Source organism: Protobothrops mucrosquamatus, unplaced genomic scaffold (assembly GCF_001527695.2).
Source record: "Protobothrops mucrosquamatus isolate PMUCROS unplaced genomic scaffold, P.Mucros_1.0 scaffold6, whole genome shotgun sequence".
NCBI classification, from domain to species: Eukaryota; Metazoa; Chordata; class Lepidosauria; order Squamata; family Viperidae; genus Protobothrops; species Protobothrops mucrosquamatus.
The window spans coordinates 1,661,650-1,689,640 of record NW_015386393.1 but is presented as its reverse complement, the minus strand read 5'-3'; the positions used below and the strand labels follow the sequence as shown (position 1 = coordinate 1,689,640).

General features: G+C 43.1%; 2 protein-coding genes across 2 annotated transcripts in view; both read right to left on the bottom strand.

Moving 5' to 3' along the window:
* LOC107282268 (tetraspanin-33-like) overlaps nucleotides 1-3,787 on the bottom strand; it is a 12,297-nt gene extending 8,510 nt beyond the window's left edge. Inside the window, exons 1-2 of the mRNA XM_029282974.1 lie at nucleotides 3,731-3,787; nucleotides 3,419-3,476 (exon numbers count right to left, since the gene is read on the bottom strand). Of these exons, the coding sequence (XP_029138807.1) occupies nucleotides 3,419-3,476; nucleotides 3,731-3,787 (115 nt within the window). The remainder of the gene's footprint in view (nucleotides 1-3,418; nucleotides 3,477-3,730) is intronic.
* A 6,179-nt stretch (nucleotides 3,788-9,966) lies between these two features.
* On the bottom strand, nucleotides 9,967-25,535 carry TMEM38A (transmembrane protein 38A). Its single transcript, XM_015809977.1, has 6 exons — nucleotides 25,352-25,535; nucleotides 18,057-18,213; nucleotides 16,542-16,726; nucleotides 14,130-14,217; nucleotides 13,619-13,736; nucleotides 9,967-12,829 (listed from the first exon to the last, which is right to left on the bottom strand). Exons 1-6 carry the CDS (start codon nucleotides 25,473-25,475, stop codon nucleotides 12,596-12,598), a joined length of 906 nt encoding a protein of 301 aa, XP_015665463.1. The 5' UTR covers nucleotides 25,476-25,535; the 3' UTR covers nucleotides 9,967-12,595.
* Nucleotides 25,536-27,991: the final 2,456 nt, after the last annotated feature.

Genomic DNA, 27,991 nt, shown 5'->3' with positions numbered 1-27,991 from the left:
TATCCACTCCGGGCCACCCCAACGATGCCCTTGACGTGATGACCCGGTGTCTGGAGGCTGTGAGGGTCTGGATGGGGAGGAACAGACTCAGGCTCAACCCGTCCAAGACCGAGTGGCTGTGGTTACCGGCGCCTCGGCATAGTCAGCTGATTCCATCGCTGACTATAGGGGGCGAAACTTTGGCCCCCTCGGAGAGGGTTCGCAACTTGGGTGTCCTCCTGGATTCGCGGCTGTCGCTGGAAGACCAGTTGTCGGCCGTGACCAGGGGGGCGTTTTATCAGGTTCGCCTGATTCACCAGTTGCGGCCTTTTCTGGACCGGGACGCCTTACGTACGGTCACTCACGCACTTGTCACCTCCCGCCTGGACTACTGTAATGCTCTCTACATGGGGCTCCCCTTGAGGAGCACCCGGAGGCTCCAGCTGGTCCAAAATGCGGCCGCGCGGGCGGTGTTGGGGGGCTCGACGTTCCCACGTGACGCCGCTGCTGCGCGAGCTGCATTGGCTGCCTGTGGCCTTCCGGGTGCGCTTCAAGGTGCTGACTATCTTCTTTAAAGCGCTCCATGGCATCGGACCCGGATACCTTCGAGACCGCCTCCTGCCGCAGATTACCTCCCATCGACCTGTACAGTCCCATAGAGTGGGTCTCCTCAGGGTGCCGTCGGCCAGACAGTGCCGGCTGGCGACCCCAAGAGGGAGGGCCTTCTCTGTGGGAGCTCCCACCCTCTGGAATGAACTGCCCCCAGAGATCAGGGTTATCCCTGATCTCCCTTCCTTTCGCCGCGCCCTCAAGACTTGGTTATTCCAGCTCGCAGGACTGGCCTATGGTAATTTTTAGAGGGGTTTTAATCAATATTTTAAATTGGACAATCTTTAATATTTTTTAATTAATTTTAAACTTGTATTGTCATTTATGTATTTTAATTGATTGTCAGCCGCCCTGAGTCCTACGAGGAGAAGGGCGGGATATAAATCTAAATAATAAATAAATAAATAAATAAATTACAGAATGGAATAGAATAGAATAGAATAGAATAGAATTACAGAATAGAATAGAATAGAATAGAATAGAATAGAATAGAATAGAATAGAATAGAATAGAATAGAAAGGGACCTTGGAGATCTTCTAGTCCAACCCCCTGCTTAAGCAGGAGATCCTATCCCATTTCAGACAAGTGGCTGTGCAGTCTCTTCTTAAAAACTTCCAGTGTTGGAGCATTCACAACTTCCAGAGGCAGGTTGTTCCACTGGTTAATTGNATTCGCGGCTGACGCTGGAAGACCAGTTGTCGGCCGTGACCAGGGGGGCGTTTTATCAGGTTCGCCTGATTCACCAGTTGCGGCCTTTTCTGGACCGGGACGCCCTACGCACGGTCACTCACGCACTTGTCACCTCCCGCCTGGACTACTGTAATGCTCTCTACATGGGGCTCCCCTTGAGGAGCACCCGGAGGCTCCAACTGGTCCAAAATGCGGCCGCGCGGGCGGTGTTGGGGGGGACTCGACGTTCCCACGTGACGCCGCTGCTGCGCGAGCTGCATTGGCTGCCTGTGGCCTTCCGGGTGCGCTTCAAGGTGCTGACTATCATCTTTAAAGCGCTCCATGGCATCGGACCCGGATACCTTCGAGACCGCCTCCTGCCGCAGACTACCTCCCATCGACCTGTACGCTCCCATAGAGTGGGTCTCCTCAGGGTGCCGTCGGCCAGACAGTGCTGGCTGGCGACCCCAAGGGGGAGAGCCTTCTCTGTGGGAGCTCCCACCCTCTGGAACGAACTGCCCCCAGAGATCAGGGTTATCCCTGATCTCCCTTCCTTTCGCCGCGCCCTCAAGACTTGGTTATTCCAGCTTGCAGGACTGGCCTAGGGTAATTTTTAGAGGGGTTTTAATTATATTTTAAATGGGACAATATTTAAATATTTCTTTTAATGAATTTTAAATTTGTATTGTTATTTATGTATTTTAATTAATTGTCAGCCGCCCTGAGTCCTACGAGGAGAAGGGCGGGATATAAATCCAAATAATAATAATAATAATAATAATAATAATAATAATAATAATAATAATAATAATAATAATAATAATAATAATAATAATAATAATATTCGTATGGAGCAAAGGGTCTTCTGGCTGTACTACACAAAACTTTACATGCTGGCAGGTAGCCAGGAAATCCTATCATAAAACATTGAAGTCCCTCCCAATGGCTAATTAAGACATAGAACTGACCAATTAGAACACAGATATAACCATGTAACAACTAAACTACATTTCCCAGAAGCCATCTCTTAAGGAGACAGCACTTTAACCCTTAAAATGCTACTTGCTCTACACACAGTTTTCTAAGCTAAATATATGGTCTGGCCAAATTTACATACTGGTCCAGCACAACAACATAGCCCAAGCAGAGGAGCTGAAGCATTGGAGAGTGGGGTTGAGGGAAGAATCTGAGCATGACAATGTATTTATTAAATAAACAAGTAAATCAATTAACAAATTAATAACCAGAAGTTCTAGTCTGCAAATATGACTTTGTTGATGGGTTGGTTTGTAGGCTGATCTCCTTTTCCTTCTCATCCCATTTTGAAACTTGGACTCCCATCTTGGTTCACTGTGAGAACTCTTCCTCCTCTCTCATTATATTCTGAGAGCCAGTTTGGTTTAGTGGTTAAGGCACCAGGTCAGAAATCAGGGGACTGGGAGTTCCAGTCCCCTTCCCCAGTTAAGGAGATTAATTGATGATTGGTTTTCTCACCAACAAATGAAACTTGGTGCATGAGGAAGCAAAGCCAGAAGATACCATCCATTACTTTTCCTAACTTACTTAGAGACAATCAAGATAAGAGCATTCAACCAGGAACCCTAATTACCTTTTGTAAGGTTACAGTAAAGAATCTTGCAAGTCTCAAAGTGTATCTCTCCCCCCACTTGCCTTGCCTTCACAGTCCAAGAAACGATGGAGGGTCTCTTCTGAGACATCTGTCATGCCTACCGGTGCCTAGATTGCTCCCCCCCTCCTCCTGTCTCTCAAGGATATTCTCATAGACCATCACATCTGTTCCTCATAAATTTGTAAGGTCAGCACCACTTGCCAGCCTCATTCCTGAGACAGAATAGAGCTGAACTGTTGGGACAGTGCAAGTTATACCAGTTGTTGCTTCAAGACCTGGAGAATAGCATGTTAACATGACCATGAGGACAAGCCCAGATTTCTCATCTTCCACCTAATGCGGACTGCATCCCAGCAAATTCTGTATAGCAGGGGTCTTCAAACTTGGCAACTTTAAGACTGTGGACTTCAACTCCCAGAATTCCTCAGCCAGCCCTGGCTGGCTGGCTGAGGAATTCTGGGAGTTGAAGTCCACAAGTCTTAAAGTTGCCAAGTTTGAAGACCCCTGCTATATAGGGTCAGGCCACTCACCTGCTTCCTTTGAGAGCCTGGCGTAAATTCCAACAGCCACCATGAGCCCACTGGCTACCTTTGAAGGAGGAAACACAAAGGCACATCCAATTTCTTATTTGTCCAGAGGCCTACCCTGAACATTAACAGTTTTGCTAAGGAGGAAAAGGCTAACTCACCCAGCATTCCCAGAGTTTAAGATACAAAATGGGTTATAGGGCACCATCTCTGTGACACCATCTCTGCTACGTAGCCTTCCTGGGAACCGGTAGTTTTCCCTGGTAAAGCCAATGCATATCCCAGCACTACCAAGTATTCACCCTTTTGACTCACCCAGAAGAGGTAGCAGGAGGTAAAGAGAGTATATTTCACAATCTGGTTAGTACGCATGGTTCACAACTGCCTGCTTGCCTCTGCCCTGTGCTGCAGATTCATGCACCCACTTCTCAGCCTGCAAGGATTTGGGGGAAGGGGCTTCAGGAAGGAAGCCATACAGGCTCTGACTGGTGACTTCAACTCTTCTTTGCCCCTCTTGGATAGGAATCCTGAAACAGGGGGAAAAGATCCAGGAAGGAGATATCAGGGTGTGGTGAAGAGAAGGGGAAGGGAGAAAGGACGGCTGTCTGTCTGCTCAGACTACGTCAGAGGCAAGTCTTGGCTTGATCCTGGCTTGGCACCAAGGAAAATTTTTAGGTCCCTGTTTAGGGGCCAAGCATTGAGAGAAGGATGCAGCCACAACTGAAGAAGGAAAAGGTGAGCTTAGCTGGGTCATTTGGCCTCATTGGCAGAGAGGGAATAAAAATTGATTGCCTAAGGAGCTTTTGTAAATGTTTATTGATGAATGAAATGTATACTCAGCGAGATATTTAATGAAAACTAGTGTTAGAAATGCACTAATGAGATTGTAATAATTTAAACAGAGAGAGAGCGTCAGTTTTGATTTAAGCATTTAATTTATATATAGCGATATATTAATGAATGAATTGGTTATAGGATTGTTCTAATTTGATTATTATATTGATATTGAGCAGTCGAAAGTTTTTATTGACTAAGGTAATTTATATTTAGATATATCAATGAATGAATGTATTTGAATCTACTTGATTATAATATTCTACATAGATAGAGAGGGAAATTTTAAGAAACATTGTGTGAATTGTATTTATATAATGTTATTGTTTCTTTTGTAATTGACCACCATATCTCCACGCTGGCTCTTAAGCTTCTGTTGGTGTAAAATGGAAAAATAATAAAAATTGTTTGAAAAAAAAAAGTTGATTGCCTAAGATCCTCTTTGGTCCGTATTTATTTGTTGTCATGTAAAGCCAAGTCCACAGTTTTGCGCAGACACAACATTCCGCAAAAGTTAATCTGCTGTTTTTAATAGGACGTTATGACCAGAAGGGTGGAGTTACATCCCTCTGTTGACAGGAGGTTTTCCTGTCTTGCTCTGGAATTTGTGGTATTTTAAATAACTCTTAGACACCTAAACCAGGAGTTAAGCTAAGAAAATGGTGACATTTTATCATCTAGCACCCAAAAAAGAATTTTGTTGTTGTTTTTTTTCAGGCTGGCTGCCAGACTCCTAATGCAGCCATTTCCCTCCCCCTCCCCTACCTTCCTTTCTGGCAAAGGAATTCAAAGAAATTTGGAAAAAAATAATTATTGGATTATTGTTGTTTGGATTATACAATCAAAGCTACCTTCCTGCTTTGGATTACGACTATGTTTATTTTGATGATTATCAGATCAGCTGTTTCTAAGCTGTGATGATGTGGTGAGAAGTTTTTTTTAAAAAAAGGCAGAGGACTGGATTGCAACAACAAATGGCCTGTGGTGGGAACAACTTCTTCAATTTTGTGAACTGTGTGCAAATCTCAGAAATTGTGCTTTTTTGTCTTGACACAATTTATGATCAATTTGAGTGACTTTATGGTATCGCTGACCCAGAATTTCCTTTTTTTCTTTACAAAATCTGCATTTGTTGATGTTTGGAACTGGTTTGTTAATTAGTGGGATTATCAATATACTGTCATTCCTGTAACTTTTAACTGGGCAAAATTGTGCCATAGAGGGCAACAGTTTTGACTCAAGGCTCCTCATATGGGCTTACAGAATGCATCCAAATTCTGGGATCCATGACTCCAGAAGGAATGGAATTTGGGGAAGTTGTGGCTTCAGTTTTGCTGGGCTACTGCTGTAGTCATGTGACACTCATTTTGAATGTTCTGTGGCAGCTTCCTAGCCACTCTCAATCCCACCCACCCAGCATCAACCATTTACCTGGAAGGCTGCCTGGAAGGGAAGAAAGGAAGGGAAGAAAGGAATTCCATGCCAGCTTCCCACAAGGAAACTCAATGGGGAAGCCTGCAGAAAGTCGAAAGTTGCTCCCACTGCTTTTTTACCCATCGGTGGTCATTCTTTTTCTCTGTTTAGATAACAAAATACCTTTGAAACGATGATTTAATGGGATATGGATTGTCTGATTATTTGGACCTACAAAAATTCCACTAGAGATAATCTGGAGAGTTGCAGCAACAAGCAGTAGAGGGCACTCTTGGATTGTCTGGAAGGGTATCTGGAAGGATAGTCAGAAGTTTTTCACTAATTGCTTGTCATTCATAAAGGTTATTACAATACATTACACTAGCCAGGTGGGCGGGCTTTGTACTATGTATGTAATCACTCAGGGTCGAAGCAGGCCAGCTTTAATATATTATGCAATTGCAGCTATTCATTATGCTTTATTTGATTTTCCTAATAATCTGACCTGTGAAGAACCCAAGCCCTTACAGTTTGTACATCATGTCTTATAGTCTCTCTTTTACTACTTACATTTAATGAGTTTGTATAAAGTAAAAAACAAATCTATAGAAAAAAATAGAAAAGGAGAAAAGAAGAAAAAAGTGTAAGAAAAGAAAGAAAAAAGAAAGACTCCCTAAAGTTATGAAATATAATTACTTCCAACCGACTCTTCAATAGATATTAAATATTTTATAGTTTGTGATGAATGAATCCCAATAATTTTTAATTGTTAAACAAACCAGGATACAGCATACTATACTCCATTCATTAGCAGCACATAACATTCTAACGTTCTCCATCTTCTTTGATTCAAAGCTGCTGCTTGTTGAACATCTGCATTTTTCTCTGTACTAAGCAGGCAGATGTGCTAAATTCCCCAGAGCCTTTATCCCCCAAAACAGAAGAGGAAAGGCTGTGGTTGGAGGGCAGTGGAAAAGATCAACACTTGGGTTGAGTTAGCCTCAGAAATTGGTAGCTCAGTCATCTGTTGCATCTGAAAAGCCACCAAGATAAGCCATTCCAGAAGAAGGTGACTTTCTTTATGCCCTGAAATTCTTGACATGCTGAACTCAATAAAAATATCACAGGGAGGGAGGGAGGGAGGAAGGGCACAAGAGCGTAGAGCTACCCGGATTGACATTGCAAGACTGAGGCCTCTTTTCAGATTAAATTGCTGCTAAATTTAGCACTCTTGAGCCCTCAGATGGAGTTGCCTATGACATGTGTAGGTGGGGAGATGCTGATTCTGCCTTTTGGAGATGGGGACATTCTGCCCAGGACATATAATGCCTTGGTAAGGCCACACTTGGAATACTGCATCCAGTTTTGGTCACCATGATGTGAAAAAGATGTTGAGACACTAGAAAGAGTGCAGAGAAGAGCAACAAAGATGATCAGGGGACTGGAAGCTAAAACATATACAGAACGGTTGCTGGAATTGGGTATGTCTAGTAGTTTAATGAAAAGAAGGACGAGGGGGGACATGTTCCAATATCTCAGGGGTTGCCACAAAGAAGAGGGAGTCAACTATTCTCCAAAGCACTTGAAGGCAGGACAAGAAAAACAAACAACCTAGAAATAAGGAGAAATTTCCTAATAGAACAATTAATCAGTGGAACAACTTGCCTCCAGAAATTGTGAATGCTCCAACACTGGAAGTGTTTAAGAAGAGATTGGACAGCCATTTGTCTGAAATAGTTCAGGGATTCCTGCCCGAGCAGAGGGCTGGACTAGAAGACCTCCAAGGTCCCTTCCAACTCTGTTACTTTATAATGCTAACTTCACATCATCAGCAGCATTTTTGGATATATCGAGTCTTTGAAAAGACATGGATTCTTTTTTAGTTTGGAGTTAGATCAAAGGTATCAAGCAAAGATCTTAGGTAGCCACCACACCTGTAAAGTAATGTAAGGCAATCTTCCAGATGACATGCACAAAGATATCCTGAATCAAGTGTTCCCTTTCTGAGCAATGGGATCCCAAGACAGAATTCTGACTTTCCACTTCCATGTCTGTATGTTTTCCACTAAGAAATAATTGAGGGTGTGCTTTTGCCAACAATTATGGGTTACGATTGGGTTCAACTTTATATGAAAGTCTGAAAGAATTTGGGATATTCAGTCAGAAGAAAGAAGCTTGGCTAGATACATAAAAGGAAGTCACTTGTCTTTTTCAAGGTTATGAAAACCAGGACCAGAAATAACAAATGTAAGTTACTTAGATGTTGGGTAAACATAAGGAAAAACTTAGTGATGGTATCACACTAAAGCATTCTACATATGGAGGCTGTGGGTCTCCATCTCAAGAGGTTTTTAAAAAGAAACTGAACAGCCCCTTTTGTGCAGTCTAATCAATTTTCCTGCATAAATCAGAGGGTTGGATTAGATGATCTAGGTAGTCCCTTCCAACTCTACAAATCTTTGATTTATGCTTCTATAATCCACAGAAGCATATGATCTGCAACAGGTTTCTTTTTAAAAAAAAGCCTTCTGTGGCAAGATACTGCCATGTTTAGTTCTCCATGTGAGAAAGAATGAAATCACTAGTAGTTATCAGTTCTGAAGTCTCCCAGAGAATTGTTAGACAGCAATAAACAGATACATGCAAATGTAATCCTTTGTTTTGAAATCTTTCTAATGGTCATCTGGATTTTTGCATCCGATAACCCAAGACTTGCAAGCTGTATCCCAACAGCACTTGGAGCATGCAATAGCTTATGAGTAGAATTATTATTAACTCATTGATTAAAATTATATATTGCTTGACTCCTGACAACACTTGGGTGGCTCAGAAATAAAAACATTAAAAATAAGAGAGAAATAGACAATAGCAATATAAATAAAAGCATTTAAACAACCAGGGGAAGACTATGGTAATTTTCCCACTAGAGACTTACTGTGATGGAATGTAGTCTGGATTCCCAGGAGACAGGGAGTGTATTCCAGAGGAGCAAGAGCCAACTCAGTTCAGATTCTTTGTGTGAGAGAAAGAGGTTGAAGGCGGCTCCTTCCTAATAGTTCCCCTGGTCTATGCTTTATATGGCTGGTAGTCAGCTTTTGTGAGATGGGTGGCAAACAAATTTAATAAATAAAAGCCTGTGTATGGATAAGGAACAATAAAGCAATCTGCTTGGAAAAATCAAAACGTGTCTTTCTTGGTTTTTGGAGCTTGACATTTACAGTATAGCCATTATTGAAGAGATATAAAGGGTCTCTTAAGCCTTGGAAATGCTACCTTTTTCTGCCCCTCCAAAGGATGCCCTCAAATTTTCCTTTTCCACTCCAAGAACTTAATGACATCACCAACTATACATATCTTTTGGTTAGGAAAAAGATACAAATGAAAGGATAAAATAGTAAACTTTTCATGACTTCTCTCAAAGAGTCCACCAACTCCAAAAGAATCCTGTATTCTTGGACAGAATGATTGCTTGGAGAAGTGTGAAAAGCAGAAAAAGATATTTCTAGTATATTTATTTACAAAATAACAGAGCATTTGGAAAACACCTGTATTACCTGTACCATTTCATAATTTGAAGTGAGTATGAACTGAATGCAAATCACAGGAACCTATCTGAAGAGCATTTGAGAAAGCTGTCCTGCTGGAATAATAAAAGAACTGCTGTAATTATAAAAATAAGATTATTACAACAGGGACATTTAAAAAGAAATAGCAGCTTTCCTTGTGTAAGCCATTTGCAAGGTATGATAGTGCCAGGCATGGAAAGAAAGGACTTTAGGAAGAAGGGAAAGACGGAGGAGATATATTTGTGTTTTTAGGCTGAACTTTTTTCCCTCAAAATTTCTTGCAAATCTTGATAATCTGCATGGCCCTATCTAAACAGGAAAGGGGCCGAGATGCAGTCCTGCAGCAAATAATTGCTACAAACAAGGACCAAGAAAAAGAAAACTGTCACAAACTCTGCATAGCCATAATCTGTAAAGGGAAACATTAGAATGGACTCTGGGAGACTCAAAAAAGTTTAGAAAATGGGCAGCTCTTGGATAAGTGTTTCCCAATCTTGGGCACTTGACAATGTGTGGGCTTCAACTCCTGGAATTCCCCAGCCAGCGAAGTCCACACATCTTCGAGTGGCCAATGATGAAAAACACTGCTTTAGGGGAAGAAATGAATCCATTCTGAATCCCTGAAATCTGGTATTCTCATCCCATCCCAACTTCACACTCTATCTCAAGAAACATGTATTGCATCTTCTTCCTTCAAGTACTGTGAAAAACGTTAAGACAGAAATGTACAAAGCAGCTGCATCATTCTCCATTCAGTTACATCATGGAGGGCTTTTATTTTAAGAATGGCTATATCCACAAAACAACCACGGCTGTTCTAGTCATGGATAAAAATCCAGGGGAAAAGAAAAAAGGGCTGGGGCAGAGATTTGCTAAGGAAAAGGCACTTTTTAATGAGATGTATCTTTAACCAAGAAGCATACATCTTGGAGAAGGACGTGTTCTTCAAGGCTCTTCTGCTTCTTCATGTCAATCAGTTCCTTCTCTTGCCGATGTCCAACAGGAGACAATTGTCCCCAAAAGGAGAAAAGGAAAGCCAGGACTTTCTATTTCTGGATAGCTATTTCCACTCCTCACCACTCATGGGCAACTTCCCTATAGGTCCATTAAAATGCTGTGAGCCAACAGAAAGCTACTTTGGCATCTGTTCCCATTGCTATGCCCCATTGTCTTTATTCTGGTCTGTAGCTGGAGAGTGGTGTCCAACCTTCACAACTTAACCAACTTGTGGGGAAACAATCTCCTACTCACAGCATCGTTATGACTGGTAATGGTTTGAGCTGATCTCAAACTAGAACTACTAGATCTGCAGGTTCACCATTTGCCAGAATTTGTCCCCCTTTTATCTGTCACTTCTTCCAACTGGGGGAGGATCAATTACCTAAATGGCAAGAGGTAGCAGAAGAAAGGAAAGAGGAGCCTCCTTATTCACCAGGTCTTCCTGGGTTTGGAAACCTGGATCAGCTCAAATGGCTGATATCAAAACATCGGCCATCAAATCTGGTACTTGTGGGATTGCCTTCCAGTCTATGACATTCCAGAGCATAACTTACCTGCACCTATCAACTCTTGTACGGTCTGCTTTAGAACATGGGTTTAGTGCTCTTTGAGAAGAAGAATAAACTCACGTTCAAAGGCAGTTTGAAAAAACGGCTGCCAGGCATAGTTTTATTTATTTATTTGTTAAATTTATATGCCGCCCATCTCACTTGAGTTGAGCAGAGGATGAAAAGTGCAGCAGAGTGAGAGCCATTCCTCTCTCTCTCTCTCTCCTGCTTCACAGTGCAGCCCTTCCCACCGCTGCTACTAGTCGGGGATTGGCCCTGTGCATAAAGTGGAAGAGCCCCATTCGAAAGAACCAAACCCGTCTGCTGTCCAGATTAGGATCGTCCTGGAGAGCTGTGCCTGGGGACTTGATAGGGAGAGTAACGGTGTGCTACTTCAAATGGTCAACAGGTGCTTGGCTGACCTCAACCCATATACAGTAGGTCATCTGGAAGCACTACTGACAGAACGGCTGGTGAACGGTGCCAGATGGCACCTACCATACAATAAAACTGTTGCTTAAAAGGAGGAAAACATCACTTTTACACTGGACCACCTAAGGACGACTTTGTTGCCTCGGGATGTGTGGTGGTGAAGGTGAAGGCAACATCATGAGGACATAGCAAAAAAAAAGAACTTGCAGTGGCATGTTTTTGTCAGAGCTAAATGATAAGTAAGGGAAGTCCTGTGATAGTCAATGCCCCAATCAAAGTCTCCTTCTATGCTCTAATTAGAGTTTAAGTCTTCTTTGTAATCTCAGGAGCTGGCAGCTGACTACTCTGGTGCAAGAAGGGAACTCTGCAGGTGCTCACCATGGCTCCATTATTCATATAGTCTAGCTTTGACTTTCTAGACAAAATCTGTAGATATACCATAACTCATAGGCAGGGATTCTTTAGGCCTCCTACAGGCTTATATAGCTGCTAGAAGCTAATTCTCACCTCTGCCAATAGCCCCTCACTTTTATCAGCTCTTAATCGAAGGAGGAAAACAACAACAGAATCCAAATCAGTTCAGTAGGAACAACCCAACTGTTTGCAGAAGAGGCATAGTAGGAGAAAGCAAACTGCTTAAAATCCTTAGGCAACAATAAATAATTATCTTGGGGGAAGGAGCATCAATCAATAAATAATTTACATGCATGTCCATCTCTCACAGTGTTTGGCAAAGAGGCTAGGATTGAAACACTCAGTAGTTGCTTTGGTTTCCTTCCTTACAGCAAAGCTTATCAAATTTTGGAGAGGTATATACAAATGGCAACATGCTAACACAAATGCACATATATTAACAGCCCAAAGAGCAGCAGCAGCAGCAGCAGCAATGGTCTTCTCCTATGCTCAAGGCCTTTATACAAATGGCAACCAAACAAGACATCCAAAATGTTGATGTAGAGAGTGAAATGACAGTCACTCCATTTGGAACGTCTCTCTGCCCTTGAAATATATCACTGGCCTTAGAGTCCTGTAATGATGGCCTGAGTGCAGATCCCTGGATTGTTTTGCAGGCTAAGAAGCGCTCTCTCTCTCTCTCTCTGCCATACGGAGGAGACACCAAAATACATCCCAGCTTTTCCATTGGTGTGGCTTAGGAAGGGGAGGAGACCAATAGAAAGGCGGAGCTAGAAACTGTAATGAAAGGTCCATTTGGACATTAGTTCTGCGCCTCACAGGTGACAGGCCAGGAAAACCAAGGCAGGGGCCAGAAGAAGAGGACTGATCTTCCTGGGAGCCTCCTCCAACCATGTCTTTGGAAGGCAATAAGTCACACAAGGTATGCAGCAAAGTTTTGGTGGTTCAGATGGATCTGTCAGCCTTCTTGATGCTCATTCCACCTTCTTGGCTTTCCGTTTCCGGGTTCCTTCATTGAGCTCCTCCCTTGATTTGGCTGGCATCTGAGGTGGTGATGGAAGGGATGGCTCCTGGGATCCTCCATGGTGGTGGTGGTGGTGGTGGTGATTATCATGACTGGCAAATGCAGAGCCAAAGAGGACGGGGCACACCACATTTTCCAGAGGGGCAAATGGTGAGCTATGGGAGTGAGTTGCTGTCAAAAACACCTGCATGACAGGAAAAAGCTCCATTAGTGGTCACCCACTGTGCCAGGCTTTCCATTGCTCAGTCAGCTACAGTAAATCGAAGTGATTCCAACCTGTGCTTCTTTCCATTCCTCTTACCCCTTCTTACACCAAGGTTGGCACATGAATCTCCTGTTCTGGCCAATCCAGCCCTTTTCAATAAAGTGCTGGTGCTGCTTCTATGGGGTCACCACAGTTCCAACCTATAGTCAGCAGGACCCATAGCTATACTGTGGAAAGGCTACTGGAAAGGTCTCCATTGTTAAGCAACCTAATAGTATTTCTTATGATATACCAGCCAAGCTTCCTTTCATATCTCTGGAAATTCAAAACTCACTCTAACTCATCGGTAGGGGAAGAGTGCAATATCATGAATGTCATGACCTCATCATGCAAATGATGTCAGTAATGTGACTTACACATATTGGTGTCAATGAAGTGACTAATACAAATTTCATAATTTGAGTTCACGATATGTTGAATGTCACTGTGGCTTCTACCAAATGCTTCTGTTAATCCATAGTGCGATTTGTTAGCTTTGACTTAGTGAATTGTGGGAAATATCTAAACCACGGTTAATAGCTTAGTGTTATGCATAAATCAAGGACCGTAGTTTAGTCAACTGTCCATGGTTTATTCCAATGAATGAGTCCAGGGCCTGAAGCCTTCCTTGCCTTTCTGAAGACCTTCCAGTGAACAGAAATGGATTTGGCTCCTTCCCCCATTCAGTCCACCCAAATGCTCACATGTGCCCCGGACAGAGGAATTTACCTTGCAGATGATCATAAAAATAGTGAAGAAGAAGATGAGGGTTGCTTTGGAGATGGGAAGCCACTGGGTTTGCTGAAGGGTGAAGAGCACTGCTCCATACAGACTGGCCTTGGATGGACTGCAAGACAAGCAAGCCTTCATAAGAAGAACAGCCGTGATTCCATCTCAGACAAATAAATCCAAAATTTAGAGAAAGGACATGCTTTTTGTAGGGATTGTTGCAATGCTCGTAAGTGTGAGAAATGGCCATAAGTCACTTTTTTGCAACTTTGAACTAAACTAAACAAAAGATTGTAAGTTGAGGACGGCCTGTATTCTTGAAAACCTGCAGTGATGGAGCACCCACAACCCCAGGAGGTGAAGACAGTATGTGTTTTGAGAATCCCTTATCAGATTTCTACTGATTTTTCTAATTTCCATTAATCATCAGATTCCTTCCAGGTCAGTTAGAACATGACTGATCTCTATCCAGAAGATACACCAGTCCAAAAGTTTCGGTTTCTCTACTTACAAGGTCATATGAAGGAATTCATTTGTTTCTGGCTTCCAGACACCACGTAGCAATTGCTCAAAGTTGGACATCAAGGCAACTCCAGAACCTATGAACAGAAAGATGGTAGCACACTTGTAAACAGACCAGCAATGAGAATGCAGGTGAGTGGAATTTCATTTTCCTATGCTTACTGATAATTCCTGTCAAAGTAGGTAATCTAATGCAGGAGAAAAACATTGAGCATCTTTGTGGTGGTGCTCTCAGCCACAACAGCTCCTTTAAGGAAATGGCAATTTCACTAATTATTCTGAATAATAAAAGTGATGCCTGTTTCTAAGTTTACTATTTAAAACTGAAAATATGATAGTGATGCCAGAGCCCCCACCTTTATAGAAGTTGGATTATTCTAGTTTCTGGTTGCTTTGAATTAGCCAAAGAAAAGCAGTACAGAAAAATGTAAAAAAAATAAACATTTTGAATTTGTACTGTTTTGAATCGAAACAGTCTCTTGACCTCACAGGATTTTAATGTGACGCAGGCTGATTCAATCATTTTGGAAATACATCAGATTAAAAGCACTTCTCTTTCCAGATCACAACCAGAAAAATCAAAACAATTGTACCCCCCCAAATAATGACTTTGAACTCAAAACTCATCTTCATGTAAAAATAAGAAATACACAAGCTTTTCTCACTGTCTTAAAACTTATTTTTCATTTGAAAGATCTCAGGCTTGATCTTGACATTTCTAGCTAAAATAAGATACTAGAGAGAAGCTACCAGTCACAAGAGAAAGTATTGAAGGACAAAGGGTCTGGTCAGATATAAAGCAATTCTCTATATCTAAAATGTCCTTGTGGCAAAAGTATTCCAGATTAGTAGGGAAGAGTTAGTTGGTGGAATTTCTAGCCTGACAGATGAAATCAGTTATTAACAGAAAAGAAAAGGAACGTGATTTCTTCCTTCTTGATTCAATTTCTACATCAGAAGGGAAATGTCTTATGAGTGGTAACAGATGTTTCAATCATGAACCTCTATGTGATCTCTATCATTTTTGTACCTAGCAGCCTGAGCAATGTTCCACTGGAAATAGTAGAATAGAATAATAATAGTTGGAAAGGATCTTGGAGGTCTTCTAATCCCACCCTTGCTCAAGCAGAAGACCATACACCAGGGATAGGCAACCTTGGCTCTTTTATGACTCGTGGACTTCAACTCCCAGAATTCCTGAGCCAGCATGGCTGGCTCAGGAATTCTGGGAGTTGAAGTCCACGAGTCATAAAAGAGCCAAGGTTGCCTACCCCTGCCCTACACCATCTCGGACAAATGGTTGTCCAATATTTTCTTGAAAACCTCCAGTGATGGAGGCCCGTAACTTCTGAAGGCAAGCCATTCATTAATTGTTCTCTGTAAATTCTCACTGATTAATGATGTAAGATGGGCGGGGCTATACCAGATATGTGGAGAGGGCCAAGATACTATTTTATTTCCTTTGATCTTTTCGAAAGGAGGCTTTATAGAATTGTATCTTGAGATAGCTTTTTTTGGGTGTTACTCTACCTTAAATGAAAGGAAACCCTCTTATTGTGTTTGACAACTGTATTTGCCACAAATAAAGAAAAGAGTTCAGAAGTCCCATTGATATCCTACTTTTAAGCATCTCACCAAGCTTTGGGGTAATCTAGGAAGAATGGAAGAATGCAACATCTGATTCAGCTGGAAGTGCATTCCAACATCCTAACATTTGTTTGGGGGTTTAGAGCAGGAATCTGGTCACCAAAATAGTTTCAGGACCACCATCTTCAACCATATACCCAACAGAAAAACTAGCTAGTAGTTCCCCACCACCCTGACAATGAGAGGTAGGGTCAAGTTTAGCAGGAAAAACTTCTCAGTTATGGTGCTTATTTGTAGAATAGTTTTTCATAAGGCACTGATGGTGAACCTTTTAGAGACCCAGTGCCCAAACTGCAACCCAAAACCCACTTATTTATCACAGGGTGCCGGGTGGGCGTGGCTGTGCTGGTCATGGCAGACTGGGTGGGCGGGGCTCTGAGTGCCACCTCTGGCACGTGTGCCATAGGTTCGCCACCACTGTCATAAGGGCTTCACTTTGGCCTGCCATGCTGTGAATTTGTGTCAATCCAGATGTTAATGACCTGTAACTCTTAGTATCCCTTTTTACTGGCCATGCTGGCTAGAACAGGTGGAAGTAATCATTCAGCAACATCTGGAGAGTGATAGGTTCACCATCCTTGTTTTATGCAAGAAGACATTTTCTCTGAGAAATAAGGAATATAACCATCGGTTTTTCTTCCCCAGAAGACGAGAAATCTCAGCCTAATTTGTATCTCAGCAGTTCTGACACTCACCATTCCACCACCTGTCTGAATACTGAGTGGGATCACAATGCTGAAATGACAGAGCTCACCTTTGACAAATCCAATTATGACCATAATGAGCCAACCATGGTGGTAATGATGGTGGGCATGATGAACACCAGCAGCGATCTTGCGAACTCGGACTACCTCTTTCATTGCCACAAAAATCAGTTTGACAGGCAGAAAGCTGACACACTTGTAAAATAAGTTCATAGGGCAATAGAAGATTAGGTACCTGGAAAGCAATGCAGAATAAAAAGTGATACCGGTCATTGGGTTGAAAGAGATCTGACATCAACAAGGATGACATAAAAAAAGTAAGAAGAGAAGAAATAAGCTTCAGTCTCCCACGATAGAGACTCTATTGTTGGCCTTAGAAAGGCAATTTTTGAGCAGACTGCAGCATGAAAAAACTCAAATTGCTATTTTTCAGGTAATTCCATTCCATCTCTTCTTGTTTGTACATGTAATTTTTTTCAATTGATTTACCAATTAAAGTTTGCCTCTTTTATCATCTAGCAAATGTTTTTGTAATGAATACATAATCATTGCTACCTGAATAATATGTTTTATTTCTATTGACCTGTTTAGCTTCTCCACTCTACAAGGGGTGGGTAAATATGTGTGGCAGTAGAGAAAATAACAACTTGTGCATCTTGAAATCATCAGATAAGTGACACATACATTTGAATTGGATGTCATTAGGCACACTTGTATCATTGTGTAATGATGTCAGGACCCCATGGCATCGTTTTAAAACACCGTAGCTTGTAATAGACATCTACACTCTATCTTCAATCATATGTCTGCCTGTCCATCTGTCCATCCATATAACTTTTAGCATCATCCATTTATCCCTTAGATGATTAGCAAAGATGATAGATAAATAGATAGATAGATAGACAGACAGACAGACAGACAGACAGACAGACAGACAGACAGACAGACAGACAGACAGACAGAATGAATCCAGGATATTACGTACTTATTCCACAACAACCATATTATATTTTTAGACAGCACAAGATTCTCAATTATCTCTTCTTGTGTTAGTTTGGGAAGCCTGGAAGGAGAAATCTTAGTATATCTCTCTTTCATATGCACAACTTAGCAATGATAGCAGTTCCTTCCCTTACCCAACAATAGCAATGTGAAACTAACAATTTAACAGTTTCAGCAATTGGTATGTGTCAAGCACATGTATTAACCTGGAGTTATATTTATGTTCATTCTGGTTTTTTAGAAATATCTCTTTTGGAGGGCAACAGGAACACTAGTGGAGAAATGGAGTGTAAGGGGCTTGGTGGTGCAGTGTTTAGAATGCAGTATTGCAGGCTAACTATGCCCACAGCCAGGAGTTCAATCCCAATGAACTCAGCTTTCCATACTTCTGAGATAGGTTAAATGAGGATCCAGATTGTTGGGGACAATATGCTGACATTATAAACCCTCAGAGAATGCTGTAAAGCACTATGGGGCAGCATATAAGTCTAAGTGCTGCTACTGTTCCTAAGTCCTGGCTCTGCACTGAGGCCTAGCCTTATGGTCACACAAGGTGGTCTTACCAAACAGCTGTGGCCAGAAGTATGCTGGAGTTGTTGCTGAAATAATCAATAGGGGCTTCTCCAAGCAGGAGATCAGCAAGGATGTAGCTGCCAAAGCAATACAGCATAGCACAGACCCAAGAGGCCAACGGGCTGTTCCGGGACAGCTCCACCACACCTGCAGAGATAGAAGGAGAAAACTGCCATTTCAAATCCAGCTGTTCTTGGATGAAAAAATCTTGAAACAACTTACTTCAGTCCCTCACTTCTGGCTGCTTACTTCTGTTGTGAAGCCTTCAGTTACTTCTCAGGAGAGATTTAAACACCTTTCTCTCCAGCAGGAAAGTTCCTACTTAATGACACAAAGAATAGGGAAATCTCTTCTCAGCTGTACTAAGTAGACCTGGAAATCACCCCTCCCAGGAGGGCTAAAATACTTTTATTGAAGTTGGCTTTAAAAACAGCATTTTGTGTATCTGATAGTGCTGTACCTCCTCCCTCTTCTTTTAGTGAATCAGTCAGGAATCTGATTGAGCCACTTTTGAATGTTATCTCCTTGCTCTGGATGAGCTTAAAAAATGTTTGATCCCCTTTTACCTATGTAATGATTCCTGCATATTTCCATTAAGGTCATGTTCCTATGTCTCTATATTCCTTTACCCTGCTCTCTTTCTAGAGAGAAAATTGCTATTTAAAATCCAAAGCCTCAGGAAGCTAAGGATTGAGTCAAGGAATTGGCAATCCACAAGAAACTAGGAAAATCCACAGAGGCAAAAAGACCCTTTCTTCTAGAGCCTGGTATGTCTCTAAGGCAGTGTTTCTCAATCTCAGCAACTTTCAGATGTGGGAACTTCAGATGCCAGATGCTAGCTGGAGAATTTTGGGTGTTGAAGTCCATACAATTTAAAGTTGTTGAGTTTGAGAAACACTGCTTTAAATAGGTTAATGTTTTTAGCTAAAAGAAATAGGGTTTACGTTTTAACTTGGATATGTGTGCTTCAGTCTTATTTATTGATTCAGATACTTTGAATGTGCTCTGGTATCTTATTTTTGTATGCAAGTCCAGTGTTTGAGTTTTGTACCATTTGGAGTCCTGGGGTAATACAGGTATTGGGGTTTTAGACCCAGTTACAAAATCTACAAGATATTTGCAAAACAATTACAAAGGCAGCAAAGAGAGACTAGAAAACGCATTTGTTGCCATTTAACTATTTATTTCATTTTTTAATCCTGCTTTTATTATTGTTTATAAATAATTCAGGACAGCAAACATACCTAATACTCCTTCCTCCTCCTATTTTCCCCACAACAATAACAACTGTGTGAGGTAGTTTGGGCTGAAAGAGAATAACTAGCCCAGTGATGGCAAACCTTCTAGAGACCGAGTGCCCCAAACCTACCCCCGCACTGCTCCGTCCCATCCCACCCATTCTGCCCCCACCCCCAGCCTGCTTCGCCCCCACACCGCCCACCTGCAGGGCCACTCACCGCCTCCACGACCCACCGCAGATCACCCAGGTGGCCCAGCAGCGCCATGGCGGCCATGCCTTCCACCCAAACCCTGCAGCATCATCTGTGTGCAATGGAGTGCGAGGGCGGAATCTTGTCCCAGCTGACTGGCTCCATGTGCTTGGCTGCGCTGCTCCACGTGGGCCGTACTCGGGGGCGACTCTCCTCTGGAGGGGCTGCTGGTGAGGAGGGGGCCGCGGGGGGAGGTGGGGCTGGGGCGATAGCACGTGTGCTCACAGAGAGGGCTCCAAGTCGCCTCTGGCGTGCCATAGGTTCGCCACCACTGAACTAGCCCAAAGTCATCCAGATGGTTTTTGATGCCTAAAGTGGGACTAGAACTCACAGTCTCCTGGTCCTTAGGCCAGCACCTTAACCACTAAACGAAACTGGTCTAGGGTATGAATTTTATCAGTTTAGATCAAATGGCAGACTCAGTCAAAGAAAGAGATTACCAAACCATGTTTGTGCCATGGTTAGGTACATGTGGGCAATGCTCTTGCGCAAGCTATTCTAACATTGGCATTGCTGCTGCTTTCTAGTATCACAGGCCTTTGTTCTCAAGTAAAAGTGTCATAAATATGTATCTTGTATTCTGATTTGTTTAAAATATAGTGCAGTTAGTCCTCTACTTACAACAGTTCATTTAGTGACTGTTTGACGTTACACATCACTGAAGAAAACGAAAAACGAAAAAAGACTTATGACTATTTTCACAGTTTACAACCTTTGCAACATCCCCATGGTCGTATAATCAAAATTCAGTGGGGAAGCCAGACTCACTTAACAACCGAGTTATCAACTGCAGTGATTCACTTAAGAACTAAGGCAAGAAAGGTTGTAAAGTGGGACAAAACTCACATAACAAATGCCTCACTTAACAACATAAATTTTGGGTTCAACTGTGGTCGTAAGTTGAGAACTACCTGTATTTAACTCTTATCACCTTATGGCCTAACCCAGGGGTAGGCAACCTCGGCTCTTTTATGACTCGTGGACTTCAACTCCCAGAATTCCTGAGTCAGGTGACTCAGGAATTCTGGGAGTTGAAGTCCACGAGTCATAAAAGAGCCGAGGTTGCCTACCCCTGGAACCCAAGGATGGGCGACTTACACATCCCATAGTGACCTCTTCCAATGATCCATTTATTACGCATCTGATGGAGTGGCAAAATCTTCTTCCGACTTGGCTCCTGAGACTAAATGGCAATAATATTGGAAGCATTGCTCCATAATCAATATGTTGACTGTCAAAGTATCATTCAGCCCTTCATTGTCTCTGTTTCTCCTGTCAACGTGGCAGGTTCAAATGAATGAACCAGCCAATGCATAATACTTCGGAGCAGCTGTTCTCACCTCTGCAGCCATTAGAAAGGAATTGGGTTTGGATCCCCCCTTCCAATGAAACTGATATGTTTGCTGTGATCTAAAAATAAAGTGAAAGTAGCAAAGACTGTTCTCCTCAAGACACCCACCCTACAGATCTCTAGTCCATAAAAGATCAGGAATTATTTTTTCCTTATAGAAATTATGAGAAGGATCTAAGTGTCTGGATGAATCACCACTTAAAGTCTGAGTCAGCATTGTGCTGCAGCTGCCAAAAAAGCCAATGCAGTCCTAGGCTGCATCGACAACACTGGAAGTTTTTAAGAAGAAACTGGACAGCCATTTGTCCGAAATGGTATAGGGTTTCCTGCCTGAGCAGGGGGTTGGACGAGATGACCTCCAAGGTCCCTTCCAACTTTATCATTATTATTATTATTATTAAATGATAGTACTGCTCTGTATCACACTGGTGAGGCCACACTTGGAATATTGCATCCAGTTCTGGCCACCATGATATAAAAAAGATGTTGAGGCCCTAGAAAGAGTGTAAAGAAGAACAACAAAGATGCTAAAGGTCTGGAGACTAAATCCTATGAAGAAAACTAAAGGAACTAGGTATGTTTAGCTTAACAAAGAGAAGGCTCGGGGGAGACATGATAGCAGTCTTCCAATACATGAAGGGCTGCCACAGGGAAGAGGGAATTGATTTATCCTCCAAGGCACCTGAATGTAGAACAAGAAGGTATGGGTAGAAGCTCTTTAGAGAGAGCTGGAACTAAGAAGAAATTTTCTGACAGTGATAACAATTAGCCAATGGAACAGCTTGTCTCCCAAGTTGTGAGTGCTCCATCACTGAAGGTCTTCAAGAAAAGATTGCACAACCTCCAAACCTCCAAATCCTTTCCAATTCTATGATTCTATGATTCTAACCCGGGTTCCATTTTATAGTCCAGGAAATAGGGAGACTGAGGGAATCTTGGCTAGGGAATGAACAAACATTTGAACTTTGGTTTCTTTTATTCAGGAAGGAGGTGTGCAAATATTGTCTTTTAGGGTGAGGTTTGCACTTGATTTCTGAGTGACATTCCCAAAGGAAGGAAATAGCAAACACTTCCACACTATTGTAAAGAAAATTATATGGATTTTTCCATGTAGTCACCAAGAATAAAAATTCGGTCTAAAGTGAGTGTTGTTTTCCTTTCCTTTCCTTTCCTTTTCCATACATACTATGGAGGATGCATTCAAAAAGAAGTCAGGACCAGGACAGAGCAATGTGAGAGGAAAACATGGTTAATTGACACAAACTTAATTGAACACATTTCAAATGCTAAACATATTACTCCTTTTGTCACAGTTAAAAGTATAATTTGGCAACAACATTTTGGAGGTTGTCTGGAGATTGTGCCCAGGACTTTGGAAAAGAGAGTCAAGTACAGGCCACAGTTTCTATGTTCTGGTACTAGTAGAACAGTGGTTCTCAACCTTTTTAATGCCGCGACCCCAACCGGTCGTAAGTCGAGGACTAAACCGGTCGTAAGTCGAGGACTAAACCGGTCATAAGTCGAGGACTAAACCGGTCGTAAGTCGAGGACTACCCAACCGGTCGTAGGTCGAGGACTTTCCCTGCCCGGGAGCGCCGCGCATGCGTGGTTCCGCCCCCTGCGCCGGCCGAGGCGTAGTTGGCAAGCGGCAGAGACGGAGCAGGCCGACCACCAGCTGGCCCAGCCCAAGGGAGGTAAGGCACCCGCTGGAAAAGGGGAAAAAATGGCGGACAGCCTTGCTTGGCGACCCTTGTGAAATGGTCGATCGACCCCAAATGGGTTAAGAACCGCTGTAGTAGAACATACCAAATTTTGCATGTGGGAAATCTTCCAATCACTGTTTAATTTCTTCAAGAACGCATAAAACAACCAAGGCATATTGTCTGGGGCAAGTCAGGCCCTGGTGGATGGCCTAAAGAATTCCCCCTCTGTCCTCCATGCTAAGATGAAGCAGCTGCGAGTCCATACTATTAATTGCAGAAAGGAATCGGCAACTGGTGGTAGAGAGGAGCCACCAAGAAGCTAGAGATGCTGTTGCAGGCATAATTAGTGAAATGACTTTCAGGGAAGGTAAACTGAGGGAAGTGAGTCATTTCTGCCCAGAATTGAATGTTACATAATATGCAGAACTTCTGAAAGTGGCTTGGAGGTTCTGGAGATTCTTCTAGAGCAGGGGTGTCAAGCTCATCACGTCACGTGACGTGTTGCGACATATCGTGACTTTTTCCCCCTTGCCAGAGCTGGGGTGGCACAGCTTTTGTGTGATGCATCTGGCCCGTGGGCCGGCAATTTGACACCCCTGTTCTTCAAACCTTCTCTTTCTGATTAACCAGGGTATCACCCCAGTTCCTGCCAGATAGAGATAAAGGTGGTTTGACTAGCCTAATGAAGGTTCTTTATATTGTTTGCACCTGAAAACAGGTGTTTTGGTGGAAGAGGAATTTTGGGTACCATTTCTGCAGCTATTGTGCATTTTCAAGATGATATATGAATTTTCTGTATTGCAGAAAGAAGGAGCATTTTAACTGGAGTTACATCCTGCCTTTTCTTCAGCAACTCAAGATGGTGAATATAGCATTTTGTCCTCTATTGTAATTATGCCTCACACTAACAACCTAGTGGTGTAGAAAGAAAGAAAGCCTTAACTTAATGAACCTATTTGGCCGATGATGATGGTAAGTGTCTCACATACCAACAGAATTTCAGTCCCAATTGTAGTCATAAGCTGAGGACTACCTGCACTCCAACACTTTAACACCATACTTCGTGGTTTTAAATAGCTGTCTGCTATCACTAGTAATACCAGAATTATGTGTTGTCTTTTGAAACTGTAAGGTTATTCTTATGCTTTCATTTCAAAGGAAGTTAGTGGATTGAAGCCCTAATGATATAATCTAACTGAATGTTGTAAACAGTAAAGCAATAATTCTGCAGTTGAATTTACCAACCAGGCCTGTAAGCTTGACTAGGGTAGAGAAATGACTTTTGGTCACTTGGCTATTTTTAAACATCATTTCCAAAATATGTTAACATTAATAATCCAGATTTATTCTTCTTAGCAAAACCTCCTCACTTTTCCCTCTATGACCATGCAGGCTCTCTCGCTAACAATAAGGACTAGTAACTCAGTATCAATACTCATGACAACTCAATTCTCAAAATGCCAGATTTTGAGACTGGCAAGTGTGGAAAATCAGAGGAGGCTGGGAAAAAACCTTTGGCAATTGCTTTGCTTTCTGTCTGAATCCCAGCGATTGGATGATCATTGGAGGATCATTGGGGTCCAATTTCTTTCTCTCCTTCCCAGTAATTCCTTCTCCGGCAATTTGAAAAAGCCAGGCAATTCCAGCCATTTTTAAGCCTTCATGGGCAGGAACCCAGCTTGTCCTTTCCAGGAGAAGGTCACCAACTGCATCCATCCATCAAGCCAGGGGTCTCAGATTCAAGGGCTCAAGTTTCTCACAGACACTCATCCCTCTGGTGTGGACGAGAAGAGAAGGATATTCCCACTTGATCATTTCTTATTTTAGAACTGTCTTTGGAACCAGGACTCTTAAATCCACTCCTGCTGCTAAAGCAATACTTTAAAATCCCAGCAAAGGAGACTCAGTTGTACCAAAGACACCCCCTTCACCCCTTCAAAGCTGCCGGTTCTTCAACCAAAGAACCGGATATTGAAGCGGTCGATCTCCTTAGCGCCACTTTGCGTTCGTTCACTTTCTCTTCTTTCTTCCAATAGATGAGGCAAATTTGGGGCCTTCGGCATTGGTCATGTGCCTCTCACCTTTTCAAGACCACTAGATTCAAATAAAATCAAGTCTGCTGGAGAGGAAACCACTACATTGGATTACCTCACTTAGCAGTGAGGAAGAAGGGAGGTCACTTCTGCTGGTCTGTGAAGCTCTGGGCCACTTTCTCAAGACTTCTTCCTGCCCTTTTCACCTTCTGCAACCCCGTCTTTATCCCTCTTTAATCCCGCCTGATGGCCGAGCTCTGAAACTGCCTTACTGTTGTGCAGACGGGAGCTGCAATTCTGGCCCTTGTCCTAGAATATCCTCATCACTGGGGGAGAGAGCTTTTGGGCCAAAATCACTACCCACCCACTCATTTTAATCAAGCCCATCTTGGAAGTCAAGTCAACCTGTAGAGGAAGAACGCCTTCGGCTGGATTTAGGACAGGGGGGAATGTGGGGATGGAGGCATGGAACAAGAGCCAGAGCCAGCATTACAAGGACAATGCTGGGTATGGGTAACAATAAACAGCATTTAATCATCAATGCTAATAATAACTCGATGAAGAAGGCTCTCCGAAGCAGGTCAGTGGGTAAAAAAAGATGGAGAATTTCGCACCACCCGAAAACGGATTTCCTAGCCGTGGGAAAAAGAGGCGCCTGCCCTGCCGTAGGGAAGGGCGAAGGGGGAGCCGCTTCTCCTCCTGGCTTACCTTTCTCATACTTGAGGTAGAGGAGAGAGACTACGAAGTAGCCCAAGTCGAAGACGGGGAAGACAGGCAGATGGGCGAAGGCGGCCGCCAAATCCCCCACATCCAGGGCCCCGATCAGGTCCATTGTCGGAAGGAGAACCGAGCGGGCGACCGGCGAAAAGCGAGCCCCTCTCGAGCGCCCAGCGGCTGTAGCTGGTGCTACCGCTGCCTGGCAGAGCAGGGACGCAGCGGCCGCCCCGCCGAGGGAGGGAGAGAGGGATGGAGACGCCCCGCCGCCTTCCCTACTTGGCCCGCCGCTTGCAAGCGCCTCCGGGGGCCGCCTCGGGCAGCTGAGCATGTGCAGAGTGCAATTCTTTTTCCTCCCGCCGGGAAGACGACCCCGTCTCTCTCCGGCCTTGCCTTCACCGCCGCTACTTCCGAAAAACCCAGGCGCTTCGCGTCCCCGCCTTCCCCGGCACCTTGCGCGGTTGCTAAACGAGGCGACTCTCCTTTCTACTTCACAGGCCCAGGCAAATACATCAACGACAGGGGATGCTGAACGATTTACTGGAAAGGAGGGCAATGATCGTCCAGTTAGGGCCGGACTTCAAAAACGAAATCCGGGACTCCGCAACTCAGTCTCCGCTCCGTTCCCCGAAACGAGCGAGAGTGGGGCAGCAGAAGCAAATACAACCAGCTGCCAGGGTGATGGTACATGTCGCGGCTTTTTTAAAATAATAATAATAATAATAATAATAATAATAATAATAATAATAATAATAATAATAATAATAATAATAATCATTTCCTGAAAGGGCAGAAGGCAACGCTTGCCCACTCAGGCGAGGTTCTTCTGCGGAGATTCGGATTCTCTTTAGTTAAATCAGGATTAATGCTATTTCCCTTCCCAAGCCCTCAGTTTCAACACTGTCAGACAAACTATATTGTGACTCCAGACCTCAAACTCTGCGCTTTCTCGCCTCTTTGCTCAAATTGCCAGCCAGGATCTCTTCTGTGTCCCCCACCTGAGGTGCTTAATGGTAAATCGAACTGAAGCTTCTTCAGAACGGAGTTGATGGCGCAGATCTTCTATCTATGAGGAATGTCCACTTGCTCCGTATTACACATAACGCGGTAACTGCCGGTAGAAGAGAATATGTGTAGCTCAGGTTTGAACTACGAGGTCCTTGGTGCTTTCTGAGCTTGGTTGTTTTCTTGCAGACCTTTCATTACCAAACTAGATAACATTATCAGTGCTGCGGTAGTAAGGAGCTGGGTTTGCTTTCATTTTATATTCTAGTGGCCTGTCCTGTCAGTATTGGTGGGAGTGGTCTTGGTTTCTTGATTGGGCTATTGTTTACTGTTAGTCTGAGTTGGTAGTACCTTGATTGGCGTATTATTTGCTTCTAAATTGTTGGTCTAATGTTGATCTTGGTGTTAATCTCTGTTCATCTGGGTGTTGAGTTGGTGAGGAGTATCCATGGAGATTCTCAATCATCCAAGTCATGGTTGTCCCAAAGGTGCTTTTCAAAAGGCAACGGGACTTCCTTTGTTTTTCCTTGAAGACATTTCACTTCTCATCCATGAAGCTTCTTCAGTTCTACACCTGAACTGAAGAAGCTTCTTGGATGACAAGTGAAACATTTCCAAGGGAAAAACCAAGACAGTCCAGTTACCTTTTGGAAAAGCACCTTTGGGACAGCTGGTGAGGAGGTGCTTTGGTCTTTTTGTTTCTTTTTTGGCTTTGTGAGTGCGTTTGCCTATAACGCCTCAGAAGGCAAGAAGGATACACCTCATCATGCACCTTGTATTTAAAGGTAGACTGCCTCTGAGCATGCAGGTTCCGTCGGCACCTCACCACTACTTCTTCACAGGTTTGAGATTAGGGGACTGGCGGCTAAAACATATACGGAACGGCTGCTGGAATTGGGTATATCTAGTTTAATGAAGAGAAGGACGAGGGGTGACATGATAGCAGTGTTCCCATATCTCAGGGGTTGCCACAAAGAAGAGGGAGTCAAGCTATTTTCCAAGGCGCCTGAAGGCAGGACAAGAAGCAACGGATGGAAACTGATCAAGGAGAGAAGCAACTTAGAACTAAGGAGAAACTTCCTGACAGTTAGAACAATTAACCAGTGGAACAACCTGCCTCCAGAAGCGGTGAATGATTCAATACTGGAAGTTTTTAAGAAGGGACTGGACAGCCATTTGTCCGAAATGGTATAGGGTTTCCTGCCTGAGTAGGGGGTTGGACTAGATGACCTCCAAGGTCCCTTCCAACTTTATTATTATTATTATTATTATTATTATTATTATTATTATTATTATTATTATTATTGCTGCTGCTGCTGCTGCTGCTGCTGCTGCTGCTGCTGCTACTACTACTACTACTACTACTAGATAATACAAGGGATGTTTCTGAAGAACCTTCAGTTTGATCTACCTATTTTTCTATAGCTTCACAATTCCTGTTCCTCCCTCCGACTTTTTGGCTAAAATAGACATCCTCCTACAGTTCTTAGTGTTTGTGTGTGGGGGAGGGGGAACCAGATACAACCAGACACCCCCCCCAAAAAAATAAGATAAGATAACCTTTATTGTCATTTTTATACTGTGGGCACAATGGCACACATCAAAAATGAAATTTAGTTGCCCACTCTC